Here is a 13,941-nt window from a genome sequence, read left to right on the forward strand (position 1 = left end):
GCTTCACTCTGCATAGTGTTGGGAGAAGCTGCAATATATCCAGAATTCCTCATGTCAAGTGAATGCAGGCAATCAAGTCTCAGCATGCTTCAGAGCTATGTTGGTGCTTGTACATAAAATGTCTTTCACTATCACTGATGGATACTGTATTCACTTCCTTAAGAACAAAGATGGTTCAAGCAACACTGTATCTTCTTGCCTGGCAATTAGAGAATCAACTATAACTTCTGAAAAAATAACAACGTAAGGCAGAGTGATTGCTTTTTTGAGCACCAAAGTTAGGATGCAGCAGGCCACTCTAGTTGGACCAGTCTCCTCTCCACGCCACTAAGTTTCATCCCCCAAGGAGAAGGGCCAAGCCCTGAATGTCATCTGAGTCTTGGCTTCAGGTGCCTTGAATGGTAGGGGGAGGAAAGAGGAGACAAGTCTCCTTAAGAGTTCTGGCACCAACCATAGAGCTTCCAATTGCCTCCAACTCAGATTCAGAAAGAATTTGTCATCTCCAGGCACGGAAAACACAACATCCACTCCTAGATCCATAATAGAGGTAGTTTAATGTCCTGTGGCTGAAGCCTCAGCAACACAGGTACACTCCACCATCTGCCATTTCTAGGTCTGCTGTTTTGGAGTTCCTTGCCCCACTGACCATCACCAGTCACAGATGCAGTAGACAAGTTTGAAGAATACTGAAGTAAGTTTTCCTTAAGAATTACTGTAAGAGACAGAAGAGTATGAACACTGAAGATATATACACACAATTTAAACATATATGGCATGAAGAATAGACAAGCATAAACAGGATCATCAGGATCAATGGGAGGACATGCTGCCTTTTCAAAGGCTGGCTTTTTAGCATGGATCATACCTCATACAAAACTGTAGTATTCCCATGAAGGAGAGGTCCATAGCAAATGTAGGAATGACCAACGACCCAGCCTAAATCAGAAGCTGCCCACCAAACCTAAAATGAAATAAAAACATAAATGGGGGGGGTGTGGTGGTGGGGGGGTAAAGGAGTCCAAAAAAATTTACATTACATTTAAATAGAATTACCTCACCAGGTTTGAGTCCATATACAGCTGACATTGTCCAGTTCAGCATAACTGCATAGCCACCTGTTGGTCTTACAACACCCTAAATGAGAAAATTTGAATATTTAAGATCATTTGAGGGATGCAGTGATATTCCTGTCTTCAATGATATTTCTGTGGTTTTAGCAGTATGTCCTGGTTTCAGCCAAGACGGAGTTAATTTTCTTCATAGAAGCTAGTGTGAGGCTGTGTTTTGGATTTGGGATGAGAAAATTATGATAACGTGCTGAAGTTTTGAGCTGTGGCTAAGTAGTCAAGGACAGTCCAGCTTCTCATGATGGCCTGCTAGCAAGAAGGCTGGGGGTGCATGGGAACCTGGGAGGGAACACAGCCAGGACAACTGACCCAGGCTGGCCAAAGGCATATTCCATATCATATGACGTCATACTCAGCATATAAAGCTGGGACGAAGAAGAATGAAGGGGGGATGGAGAGACATTCGGAGTTATGGCGTCTGTCTTCCCAAGAAACCGTCACACATGATGGAGCCCTGCTTCCTTGGAGATGGCTGAACACCTGCCTGCCCATGGGAAACAGTGAATGAATTCCTCGTTTTGCTTTGCTTGCGTGTGCAGCTTTTGCTTTACCTATTAAACGTTTTTTATCTCAAACCATGAATTTCCTCACTTTTACTCTTCTGATTCTCTCCCCCATCCCACTGTGGGGGAGTGAACGAGCAGCTGCGTGGCGCTTAGTTGCTGGCTGGGGCTAAACCACGACACAGTAATAGACTTAGAGTTGTTTAATTCCAATACTCCTCACTTAAGAGAAGGATCCATTCTGACAAATACATGCTTATGCTAGCATTCCCACTGAAGAAGTAATTTTGTAAAACAAACAAACATACAATAAAACAAACAAAAAACCCAAGCCCTAGATGACAATAGTTTTCAGAAGATAACTACCAAAGACTAAGATTCTCTCATTAAAATGAGATATACAAATATGCTGACAAAAAATAACAGATTGAGTATTTGCCTCAATTAAACTGTGGCCACCTAAATGCTAGGCAAGTTTCAAACTCATTGTCTAGCCTATCATCACCAGAAAAGAGGAGCAACTGTGGAGCAGCTGATACCTAAAATAACTGAGGTTAATTACTCCCTGAAATGTACCCCTCTTTCTGCATTGATTATTTTTAAAGATGTCAGAAAATTGGCTTAAACCAGATGTCTATTTTTGAAAGGTTTAATATCTAGCCTGAAGTATACAGACGAATGCAAAAGGAAGAACATCCCAGTCTTACTCTAAAAGAGGGATTCAAAAATTAGAACGAGAGATCATCAATAGCATCATGTACCCTGGTAAAACAGAAACTGGCTCTGGAACACCGTTAATAAGAAAATCTGAAATATTTTGTAATATTTGTATATTTAGTATACATTTCATCATCTTCTAGTACACTGTTTCTAGAAGAAAGAATTAAGTAAACTATGTCCTCATGTCCTGAACTAAAAGTCAGGTGAGATTCATCTGACCAAACAAATGTCTACAGTACACACATTACAGTGCAGCTATCTGTCTGTGCTAGGCACAGTACATTCTCTTTATGTAGTTAATAGAATGAAATAGGCACTTTCAGGACTCGTCCAAGAAAGGAGGGACTGTAGAGACATATTATCTCATTAAAATGGAGATTGCCACAGCAGAGGATGGTTAACTAACACTTCACGAATTTCAGAAAGCAGATTGCCTTTGTTAGTCTCAGCTTCTAACTTAGTCCCTGCTCCGAGATTAACAAAACCTTTCTTATAAAGGTCATCACTGAGAAATTTCACTTGCATGACCATTTAAAAGCTAGTTCCTTAAATGAATAAAGAAGTTATTATATTCAATAAGTTACTCATTGTAGCTTAGTGTTAGTTGACACCGTCCCTCTTATAAGGGTGATTCATTATAAATAGCCAAACAGTGAAGTAAACTTCTGAGAACTTTTATCTCTGAGATACTGTATTTTGAAACTAACAGTCAAGGAAAATGCCTGTTGTAACAAAGGATCTTATCTTGGACCTTTTAACAATGTAATTAAATGATTCGAGATACATATGTTGCTTTAAAGTGCCCACGTTCAAGGCAAAAGCAGAAGACATATTTCTCGGCAAACTGATGGGTTTTTTCCCCTTACCTCTCCATAGATTCTGAACTGTGTAGGCCACATCATTAAATAATTTTCTAGTAGTAGTCTAAGCACTGCCACATTCAGGGATGTGTGATGCTGTCTCTGAATTTGTGGTGGTGAAGCCCATCACCAGAAAATTATACTCAGCTTGTCTTTTACATTTTAAAAGAGAATTGTAAATACCAAGCAAACACTCAAGAGTTTGCTTTTACAATAAGATGTTTTAAAAATAGACCATTAAAACTAATTGACATTTGAAAGCAAACATTTTCAAAGAATGTCCTTTGTCAGTTTTCACTTAATCAATCTAAACTTTCATTTTCATAGAAATTATATTCTTAGAACTGTTCAGTAACACAAGCCTTCAGAACATGCTTAATTCCATTTAATCTGTAATGTCATTCATTACATCTTATCTATGGGAAGATTACCTAATATGTAAATAATGAATAAGGAGACTATTCAGCAATAAATGCTATCACACAAATGACACATTAACTAATCTTGCCATTAAGTGACTATACTACGATATCTCAAACAGTTAAAATACAGAAGATATTAATGGATAAAAGACATTCTGCGTTCTCCAAAGTTTATATTGCACAAACATTTTGAAGCAAATGCAGTTTATCTTTATAGTACTACTATTTAAATAAAGAATGATGATTTATTCCTGGAAACTGACTTTAAAGTAGTCAAAGATGAATAAATTAGATTAAACCATATCTGGCAATGTTTATCATTTATAGCACTGAGCACTGGCAAACATTTTCAACATTTTTAATTAAGTATTTTCGCAAGTGGAACTGCAAATAGGTTGGTCACAAACACTTAAGACTACAGATAGCCCTTTACCTTGGGTAAGCCTGTTGTTCCAGATGTATAGAGAATATAAAGTGGATGATCTGAGGGAACAGAGACACATTTATAACACTGTGCTTTTGCAAGCTCTTCTTCCCAGTCAAGATCACGACCTGGGGCAAGAGGAACATGGCCCTGCACATTGTAAAATAGAGAAGTGTCAAAAGAAAAACAGATGGAATAAATGGAAGTGGGTTAAAAAACATGTACTATTCAATTTTCTGTACAGTACTATTCAATTTTCTGCACAGTAATCTCTGCTGCATTAGTTCTATTAACTATTTAAATCTTGCAAATATAAAGTTCCCCCATAAAATTCAAAACCAAACTACAAACAGATACACCAAAATTTTTACTTGTAAAGAGAAAAGGCACATGCATTACATACACATCTGAAAGTTAACATATAAGCACAACAACTGTACACCCACCAAATTAGGTCGCATGTAAATGAGAACTTTCTCAGGTTTGCTCTGTACCCTTTCCAGTGCTCCTTCTAGGAGGGTTATGTATTCCACTTTCCTTTTTGGTTCTACTCCAAAACTTGCTGTTACAATAAGTTTGGGCTAAAATAAAGAAGTCAGATTGTTAATACATACATTTGCGATATATTTTATGTATGTAACCTAATAACATGTTTTCCATTAAATTACTTGATTAATGACACTCAATGTGTAAAATCTATCTTCACATAATTAGAAACAGAGTTTTAGACCAGTTTTCTAAGGAAATCAAGCTTGTGTGATCTTGCTGTCCACGCACCTGTTTTTTGTTCAGGAGCACACTAACAACTTCTGACGCTCCTCGTTACCATTTTCAACAAAATTTGAGTAAGAAATCACAGTATTAAGTTCTTTTAAGTTGCACAAAAATTAATGAACAGAGAGAAAAACCTATCTTCACCTTAGCCTCTCCATTAAGAAATAGTGGTACAGTGATGTCAACAATTATCCGTCCTGTTTAGCCTACTTTCTAATTATCTGCCTGCATGCAATGGCTTATTTCAAAACCAGCTATAGCACTTTGCTGCTCTTCTCCGGCCTGCAATTAAATGACATGGGAGGGAAAATCGAGGAAAGGGGAAAAAGAAGGCAAACAAGAGATGACAAGAAACTAGAAATACAGGAAGATAATAAGCTGAAGTCATAAGGCACATAAGGGAAGTAAAACTAAAGTCTTTCAGGTGATGGTTGCAGGATTCAGGATGCAAAACCACTAAAAAACAGATTTCCATAGTTCTGGGTTTTTTTAGAATAATTTCTATTTCCAAATGTGGATTTAGCATCTTTGTCATTAAATTAACCTCAGGTTTTGTGTAAGATTTCCTAAGTCAAGAAATCTGCATACAAAGTATTTTTACTTAGGTCCCAAAATCACTATTTTTATCTTGAATTTCAGGAAATAAAAGGTAGCACCAAAGAAACTATGTGTTCGAACACATTCTAATTGGAGAAGAATGAGTCTTCAATCTCCTTGCTTTTGGAGTTTTAGAAATATATTTATCTTATGCCACTCAGTTTGATCAAACTAGTTTACTAATTGTATGCATTAGCATAAATCTCATTAAGCAGGAACAAACCACAATGCCACAGTTAAGGCTGCATTAAACTCAGGACAAAAAGCACAGATTAAATTGTTTTCTTGTGCAACAATAAATTGCTTCCTGTCAAAATCTGCCATTCAGGGAAGTTTACTAATTAGTTTGTATTCAAAATAAAGATTTCAGATGAGCTTTAAAATTTCAGGTTTTGTCATCTGTCTCTTTTTGGATGCACTGATTTTAATAAAAGATGACACAATGCAATGCAGTTAAACTGAAAATTCATCTGGAGGCTACCCTGAAATTAGACTGTAATTAATGTAAGATATTAACACAGTTCTATTCAATTGTTAAGATGAAAGACTGTCATCAATGCCAAGTTTACAGTCATTTGTAAATAGTGCCGCCTCTGCTCATCAACTACTTTGTATGCAGCAAGGAAGTCTAAAAATAACCAATACTAAATTGGCTAAGATGATGTATTTCCCAAGTAAGGGTACTACTTGGAAGCATCATGGATCGCTCTGTGCAAATCAAAGCTCCATAACTGCTGTTTTCTGGTGTTTTACCTCTCTGCCTACTGGCATTACTTTCCCTGCATCTCTGCTCCTATATTGCTTTTATACACCCATTTCCCACCTCTTCTGTGGCTCCATGTAGTCTTGCACAATAAGATCAGATAAAAATATAACTAGTTTGAAGGAAAACCAGGAAAGTTCAAAGGTGTGCTGGCAAAGGAATGCCAGCAATAGTAAGCAGTAGAGAGAAAAAAATTAAGTAGAAATTGGATAAAGAAAAGCCTGATAGTACCAGACCAACAATTTAATTCTACTGTAAAGACACCTCCTACAAATTTTTCTATAGGTTGTAACAGCATACACGGCAAAGATTAGAAAAAGCAATAAATACATTTTATTGGGCCAATTAATAAAGCTGCAAAAAGCCAAAACTGAAAACCAACTACCTTTGGGGCACAAAATGTCAGGTTTCATGATGAGGTCATGAGCTGGTGAGGGGTCTGGAGCACAAGTCCTATGGGGAGCAGCTGAAGGAACTGGGCTTGTTCAGTCTGGAGAAGAGGAGGCTGAGGGGAGACCTTATCGCTCTCTACAACTGCCTGAAAGGGAGTTGTGGTGACGAGGGTGTTGGTCTCGTCTCCCAACTAACTAGTGATAGGACGAGAGGAAATGGCCTCAAGTTGCGCCAGGGGAGGTTTAGATTGGATATTAGGAAAAATTTCTTTACCAAGAGGGTGGTCAAGCATTGGAACAGGCTGCTCAAGGAAGGGGGTGGAGTCACCATCTCTGGAAGTGTTCAAAAAACGTGTGGATGTGGCGCTTCAGGACATGGTTTAGGGGACATGGTGGCGCTGGATTAATGGTTGGACTTGATGATCTTGAAGGTCCTTTCCAACCTTAGTGATTCTGTGAGGTTTACAGAGAGATCCAGCACTCGGGCCCTCGCTATTCAACACATAAAGCTCTTTTCTCTTTGAACTTCAGCCACACATCTGATCACCAGCCTATGCTCAAACTTACTGCATTTTTGTTGTACCTCCCTCCTCCTTAAAAATGTTACACACTTTTTAAAGAAATCCAGTGCTTCTGCAGTCATTATATAGTTCTGCTGCACCTGCTGGTACTGCTCTGGCTTTGTAGTTAGATGATCCACATCGGACTGCCATGCACATTTAGTTCTGTCAGATACTATACAGCACTCTAAAGAAAGAGACCTGAATCATACCATACAAGTAGTTAAAAATAAAAATCAAGATACTGCCTTCTAATCTACAATACATATTCCAAAAGCAAAGAGGGCTTTGAAAGAAGACAAGACAGGACTGCAACTATTATAAGGCAATTGTGTATCTTACGTATCAGCAGCTGAGCTTGCTGCCTAATCCCTTGAAAGGTTGGATCATCTTATGATGAGAAGTAGGCGTAACCATACATAACCATACCTGTTATGGTTATACCTGCCTTATTCAGAATAAACTATTAAAAATATTAGCTCATTTTTTCAAGGAAATCTTATTACAATCCCCAAATGTGTCCACTGTAAATAAGTGAGGAATACGGTATTTCTGACCTCAATGGAAGATAGTAACAGAGAGTTGTGAATAACTTTGATGTCTTGTACTACTTCAAAGAGTTGCTGTTCACTTGCAAATCTTAATACTGTTTTAGTGAAGCATTTTCAAAAATCACGTGTAAAAAACTCCATTACTTGCCTTTTATTTTGCAGGGTTTTGACTTAAAATCTAAAAAGCCCTCTGGAATTGCTATATAATTATTATGATTAAAAAAAACATGAGAAAATTTGATCGTTGAAAGTGCAGCAACTACCCTATCAAATAGGCATATAAGCATGTTGTTCTTAAGTACCCTTCTCAGTTTTCCTAGTTTACCAAGATAAAATGCTTAAACAGACGTCATGTTAATTTCTCAAACTGTAGTTTGAGTAGTAGATACTTCCTTCAAAAGTATCTACTGTTTCAATATTGCAAACTATATATTCCCAGATTCAGGTGAAAAGAAACATGACAAGAAATGCCTGTTCTCACACTCTGTATCACTTCATCACAATTCACCACAAAAGTCTGTAACTGCCAACACCTGACAAGAGTAAAAATTATCAGCTGCAGTACGTTGCAGCGTTCCCAGGCCTATTTAAAATTAAAGAAAAATTAAGGCAAGCTGGTAAATTATATGTACCTTTTCATAGTCACCTGAAAGTGCTTGTTATTTCTTTCACTTAGATCTTCCAAGAAAATGTGAAGTTTGACCTTTCTTCCACAAGAGCAGCCAGCTTTCCATTCCACATCTTTAACTTTTTCCAATTAATCTTACCAACATTAGGTCCTATATTGCAACGTCTAAACCAATTCACATAAAAGCCTAATAGAAAGGTTAGAGGTTTTTGAGACTGCTTCAATTAACTTCTGAGTTTAGCAGAATACCATCTATCACAGCTACTTATATACATATCTTAAAGAGAATCTCGATGCTGTGTAATTCACTTATCAAGAATACTTTACAGTATTGCAAAATTGGGGCATGTTTTGAAATTTAGATTGAGGATGTGCCTCTCCTCTTTACTTATACTTTCATTATATATCACATGGACCAAAAATCATCCAAAATACTTAGATGTGCCTTTTAAAGAGAAAAGAAAAAGGCAATGTAAATTAGGAATTAATCCATAGCCTGCACCTAGTAATCCTATAGCTAACCCTCCAAAAGATTTGCTGTGTGACCTTGGGTAAATCACTTAAACTTTCTCTGTTTTCTTTTTAACATGTAAAGCAAGGATTATGGTTACAGTGCTGTCTCCCTTTGCTCCTCAGAGGAAGTCCATTGGTTAATATTTGCAAAATAGTCTAAAAGTAACATGCTAGATGATTCATATTGTATCAACTTCCATTTTTAAAGTCTATAATTTTTCTTCTACGTTATTTTTCCCTAATCAAAAGCTTCTATGAGTTAAAATTAATTTTTATAGCTCATTGAAAAAGTGATGGAGTGGGAAGAAAGACACAGAAAACTATGGAGATGTCATTAAGTCCTCCCTCAGCTCTTTTTCACAATTCCAACAAACCATTTCAGCTGTTTTATTAACTTCCGCTTTGTTAAAACATCAAGAGAGAGGAGGGGGAATGCATTCAACTTTCTATTTACAAATATTCATAAAATTCAAGCCTTGGGGATCTGAAAAGCACTTCTGTACACAAAAATCTAAGTAAAAGTTCCAGAAATCCTGTGGAGTTTACCCTGCATAATGTTTTGGCTTATACACCTAATCAACACAATTCAGTGATAGATGGCTACCACTGATGGTCTGAATGATCCAGGTGACTGATCAAAATGACAGAGATTTCTGTCTTGTCACTGGTAGAAAACAAGAATGGCAACTTCCAGTACAAACATTGTTAGCTGATTTGAAACTAATGCATACACAAGCTACTAATATGCACGTATAAGCTACTAAGTAGGTTATTAAAGTACTATCTGCATTTTCACTTACAAAGACTTACATAATGCTTCATAAACAAGTTCAATGTGTGCCAAATGTGGAAGCCTTTAAAGCATTCCCCTCTATTAATTATGTTCTCTGCATAGTCACTTAAGACAACTGGTTCCCTAGCTGCCTTGATTCGAATACAAATTAGACGAAGTAGCTATGTAGCTGAAAAACGTACTACCTAATATGTATAAAGATAAAGTAAACCAATGAAGTCATTTAGGGTTGGCAGCATTTTCCTCATACGCTTCAGGAAAATGCTGGGTGAAATGCAAATTTTAAGGTGATGCTTTGTAGACAAAGATTGACAAATGAGAGAAGAAAGTATGCTATAAACAGACAGCAAGCATGTTAAATTCATGTTTTTTAAGAGGTCAACATTTGTATCTCAATGTCTGCCATAAAAGTATCACCCACAGCACAGATGTAGTACTTTTTTCCACATTTCAATGTTAGGTATTATAAACAAATTGAAACTGCATGCCACACAAAGAGAAATGTTATCCTCTCTAGAAAAAAAGGGGTTTTGACATTGATTTATATGAATAACTAATGCCGTGATGTTTGTTGTTGCAAATATGTATTACCTTTGCATGATCAATGCGAACAGAAAGCTCTTTAGATGCAAATCCGCCAAAAATCAGGCTATGGATGGCTCCTATTCTTGCACACGCCAGCATACAGTACACTGTTTGTGGAATCATGGGCATGTAGATGACCACACGATCTCCTTTCTTCACACCATGTCTGACCATGACATCAGCTAACTTGGAGACCTGACAAAATATCCACAACATAGTAAAAGTTAAGTTTTTCCAGAGCTGCTCTTAACCCATAAAAAAACCCCAACTTTCACACAATCAACAGATGCAGGACATTAAGGAGACAAGCAAGTATGATAACAGAAAGTAGATGAATGATGCAATCCAGGTTCAATAAATTTAGGACAATTTCCTTTTTGCAAAAAACATAGGCTAATAGGTTAACATGAAAAACTGTAGACTGAGAGAAACAAAGTAGACTAATAATCTAATAGGAAACAGGATGGAAGGAGAACCATCCCAGGAAGTCATAAACGAGAATACTCCATAAGCATGGTTACATGCCAGTTAGATGTAACAATAACACTTCTGCTTGCAACAGATTTACATTAGTAATAGGACTAAAAAGTTAAATTCCGTAGGAAGTTCTTGGGATATCTGAAGACATCAAAGTTCAGAACAAAGAAGTTGCTGTGTCTTACAGGGGAACTCTTCTTCCCTACAGTAGTAAAACTCTCCTTTAAGAGGTTGACATTCACTAGAAAATATTACAATAAATGTAAGAAGTTTAAACATTCTAATTTCTTTCACTACCCATGTAATGTGAATCTACTCATATATGAATTTCTCTCATCTTACCTTATGCATTATTCCTTATTTATTCATTATATCACATAGGTAAGGTTTCAAGTAAAATTTAGTCTCCTGAAAGACTCTTTTCTTCAGGCACTATCAGACTGGAGAGATAGGAAAGGGAGGACAAATTCTTGAGAGCAGCAGGGGGATGTTGCCTGCAGAATAGAAAATACCCAAGCTTCTGAAGCAGTTGATGTTTTCAGTGATCCAGCAAATAATGCAAGCAATGGGAGCAGCCTAGGTCAATAACACACATTGTGCAAGCAGGACAGAAGGGAAGGACCCTCTTCTTCAAGAATGAGCTACTCAGGAGGATAGATTTTCTTTGAAATGTTTTACCTTCATTTATATTCTTCTTCATAAAGTTTGAGTTTTCTCTATTTAAAAGAGTTACCTTATTCCAGTTGAGTATTTAACATTCTAGTACCTGTTACTTTCAGAGATTTGTAGGCATTAGGCTCGTTCTTTTAGGGTCATATTCAAGAAAACTTGGGGCAATTACATCCAATCCTAGAAGCCCATCTGATACATGTACTGAAGAGGACAATACAGATTATTCATTGCTTCTCTCTTCAGTGGGAACACATGTTCAGGCTTTCAGCAACCTGAGACAGTAAAATCCAGAAGCTCCAGATGCACCTGACCTGTGTTTGCATTAAATACACAGCTCATCCACAATCAAACTACGCATATTTCCACACTTCTTTCTGAGGATTTAAGAAAATGGAAACATAGAAGCCCCAAGCATGCATGCTTGCATCAGAAGATAACAGCAAAGCTTCCATTTTGTATAAACATTGCATAAATGCCTTGTTATTTCCAGCCACAAGAGAGAATATGTTTATAAGGCAAAGTCATCACCACACCAAGCTGAAAACTCACACAAACTAAGGTGTGTATATGATTTATTTGTAATAGACCTTTTATACTAAATGTTACTGATTATCAAAAGAAAATATCTTTAATTCTAGACCTATTAATACCTATCAATACTCTCTGAAACTGACATACACTATCAAAACCCAACAAAAATCAACAAGACCTGGACATGTACACAACTAGAATTTATTGCCATACCACCAGAAATTTAGTCATTTCTAGGCAGGACTGGTGAAAGTAATTATAAGTAAGATTAACAACTCTACTTCCAAAGGTAAATTCCTTTTCTATACTTCCTACTGTGAAAACATTAAAATCTGCAAACTCATTGTAACACAGAGCTAATATCACCTTATCTCAAACAATTGAGAACACTAATCTTATCTTTATTGTTTCTGAAACTCCTAAGCACAGTGTTGACAAAAAGGCCAGAGGCAATGAAAACAATATTTAATGCATAATTTTATATTCAGTGTTGAGTGTGGATAGCAGGCAATAAGTAGTTAAACACAATGGACAAGTATTATTATTCACTATTATTATTTTATAATTATTAATGATTATGAAAAAAGCAATGTTTGCCTGCTAAAGGAAAAGGGCATCATTTAAAGATCATAATTAGTAATTTTGTAATAGAAGACTCACAGTGCCTGTATACAGGTTATGTAACTTTCATACCTGGCTGTAGGAGGGAGACAGTGAAGAGATCTGCATATACTTAAGTAATTTTTATTGAAACCTATCATGGGTAAATTGTACTTAAAGCAGAATATATGTAGCAAGCTGCAGACAGGAACTGCATGTCTTCCACAAAAACCCAGTAATCACTTGCCTGCACTTAACCTCTCCACCTTAGAAAGTTTAATCTCACCGAAGACAAGAACCCAATACAATACATGGGTATCTATGATTTTTCTTGTGCCCTTTCCATCATTCTTCTGACAGCCAGGGAGCATTTCGACTACATAATATATAATGAAATACTGTCTCTGCACCTGTTTTGAAGACTAGAGAACATCATAAAGCAGGTTTACATTGCCCTTAAGATTGATGTGGAAACCCTGAAACATCCAAGCAATCACTCTTTCTGAAAAGGCGGAGGAAAGTGCAAGTAGTGGCATTTCATTAACTGTTAAAAGCCATGAAACCTTCCACTTTGTTACAGTGTGTTGTCATTTATGGTTTACATTTAGACAGCATACTTTATCACTCAAGATTTTACAAGTTGCTATTTTCCTACCAGCATGTTATTTCTCCGCTTTTCTTCAAGTTTAAGATTGCTCTATCACTTCAATATATTTGACTCTTCAGTAATAAAATCACTTGAGACCAAGTGATATAATAAGAAATTCAAGTAGGCTTTCAGCTTTGAAGATCTGGGCTTAAATTACACTTCTATCAAATGCAAGCCCACAGTGAGCACAGCTTTATTCTTATCCAGCCACCAAACAAATACTATATCTGTATTAGTAGTTCAGGTGTACAGTACTGCAGTTCTGAAGTAAATCACCTGGCTGTCCCCAGTAGTTACAAAAAGCAGTTTTGGTCCATATCAAATAATTCTTAGAAGAGACCAAAACAGAAATTCTGCTCCAAATGCTCAAAAGATGAATTTCAAGCCTTCCTAGGCTGAACAATGACTGGGTCTCACCAATGTCAAGTCCTTCAACGCAAGCTAAACACAAAAGGATTCTTCAAATATTGAGAGCTCCTGAAACATCTTGAAGTGCATCTCATGGTGTAAAAAGAGCCACGTCACATATGCATTCCTCTAAACCAAAGGCAACAAGACACCTTAAGCTCTTCAGCTTCTCCACTGCATCGTTTTTCCAATACTACTAAAGAAAGTACTCCTTGCTGTTTTCCCCTGCCCCTTGCTCAGCCTCTTCACACTCTCTCTCTTCACTCTATTCTATCACTCTTCTTAATTATTGTTTCCTGTTTTTCCTACTGCTGCAAAAGTTTCTCCAGCAGATGCACCATGCTGTTGCTAATTTCAAGCCTGCTGCCAAGTGGGAGAGGAATGACAAGGGG

The 13,941-nt window shown here is 36.9% G+C and overlaps 1 protein-coding gene across 1 annotated transcript; it reads right to left on the reverse strand.

Annotated features, from left to right (window-relative positions):
* Positions 1-1,053: 1,053 nt before the first annotated feature.
* On the reverse strand, positions 1,054-11,040 carry LOC104627359 (acyl-CoA synthetase short-chain family member 3, mitochondrial-like; the record flags this gene model as incomplete). The annotated part of the gene is made up of 5 exons (XM_010295551.1): positions 11,032-11,040; positions 10,219-10,407; positions 4,503-4,637; positions 4,066-4,206; positions 1,054-1,134 (listed from the first exon to the last, which is right to left on the reverse strand). Coding segments are annotated over exons 1-5 (555 nt in total), but the record flags the coding sequence as incomplete, so codon positions are not given.
* Positions 11,041-13,941: the final 2,901 nt, after the last annotated feature.

This window comes from Phaethon lepturus, unplaced genomic scaffold (assembly GCF_000687285.1).
Source record: "Phaethon lepturus isolate BGI_N335 unplaced genomic scaffold, ASM68728v1 scaffold57399, whole genome shotgun sequence".
In the NCBI taxonomy this organism is placed as follows: domain Eukaryota; kingdom Metazoa; phylum Chordata; class Aves; order Phaethontiformes; family Phaethontidae; genus Phaethon; species Phaethon lepturus.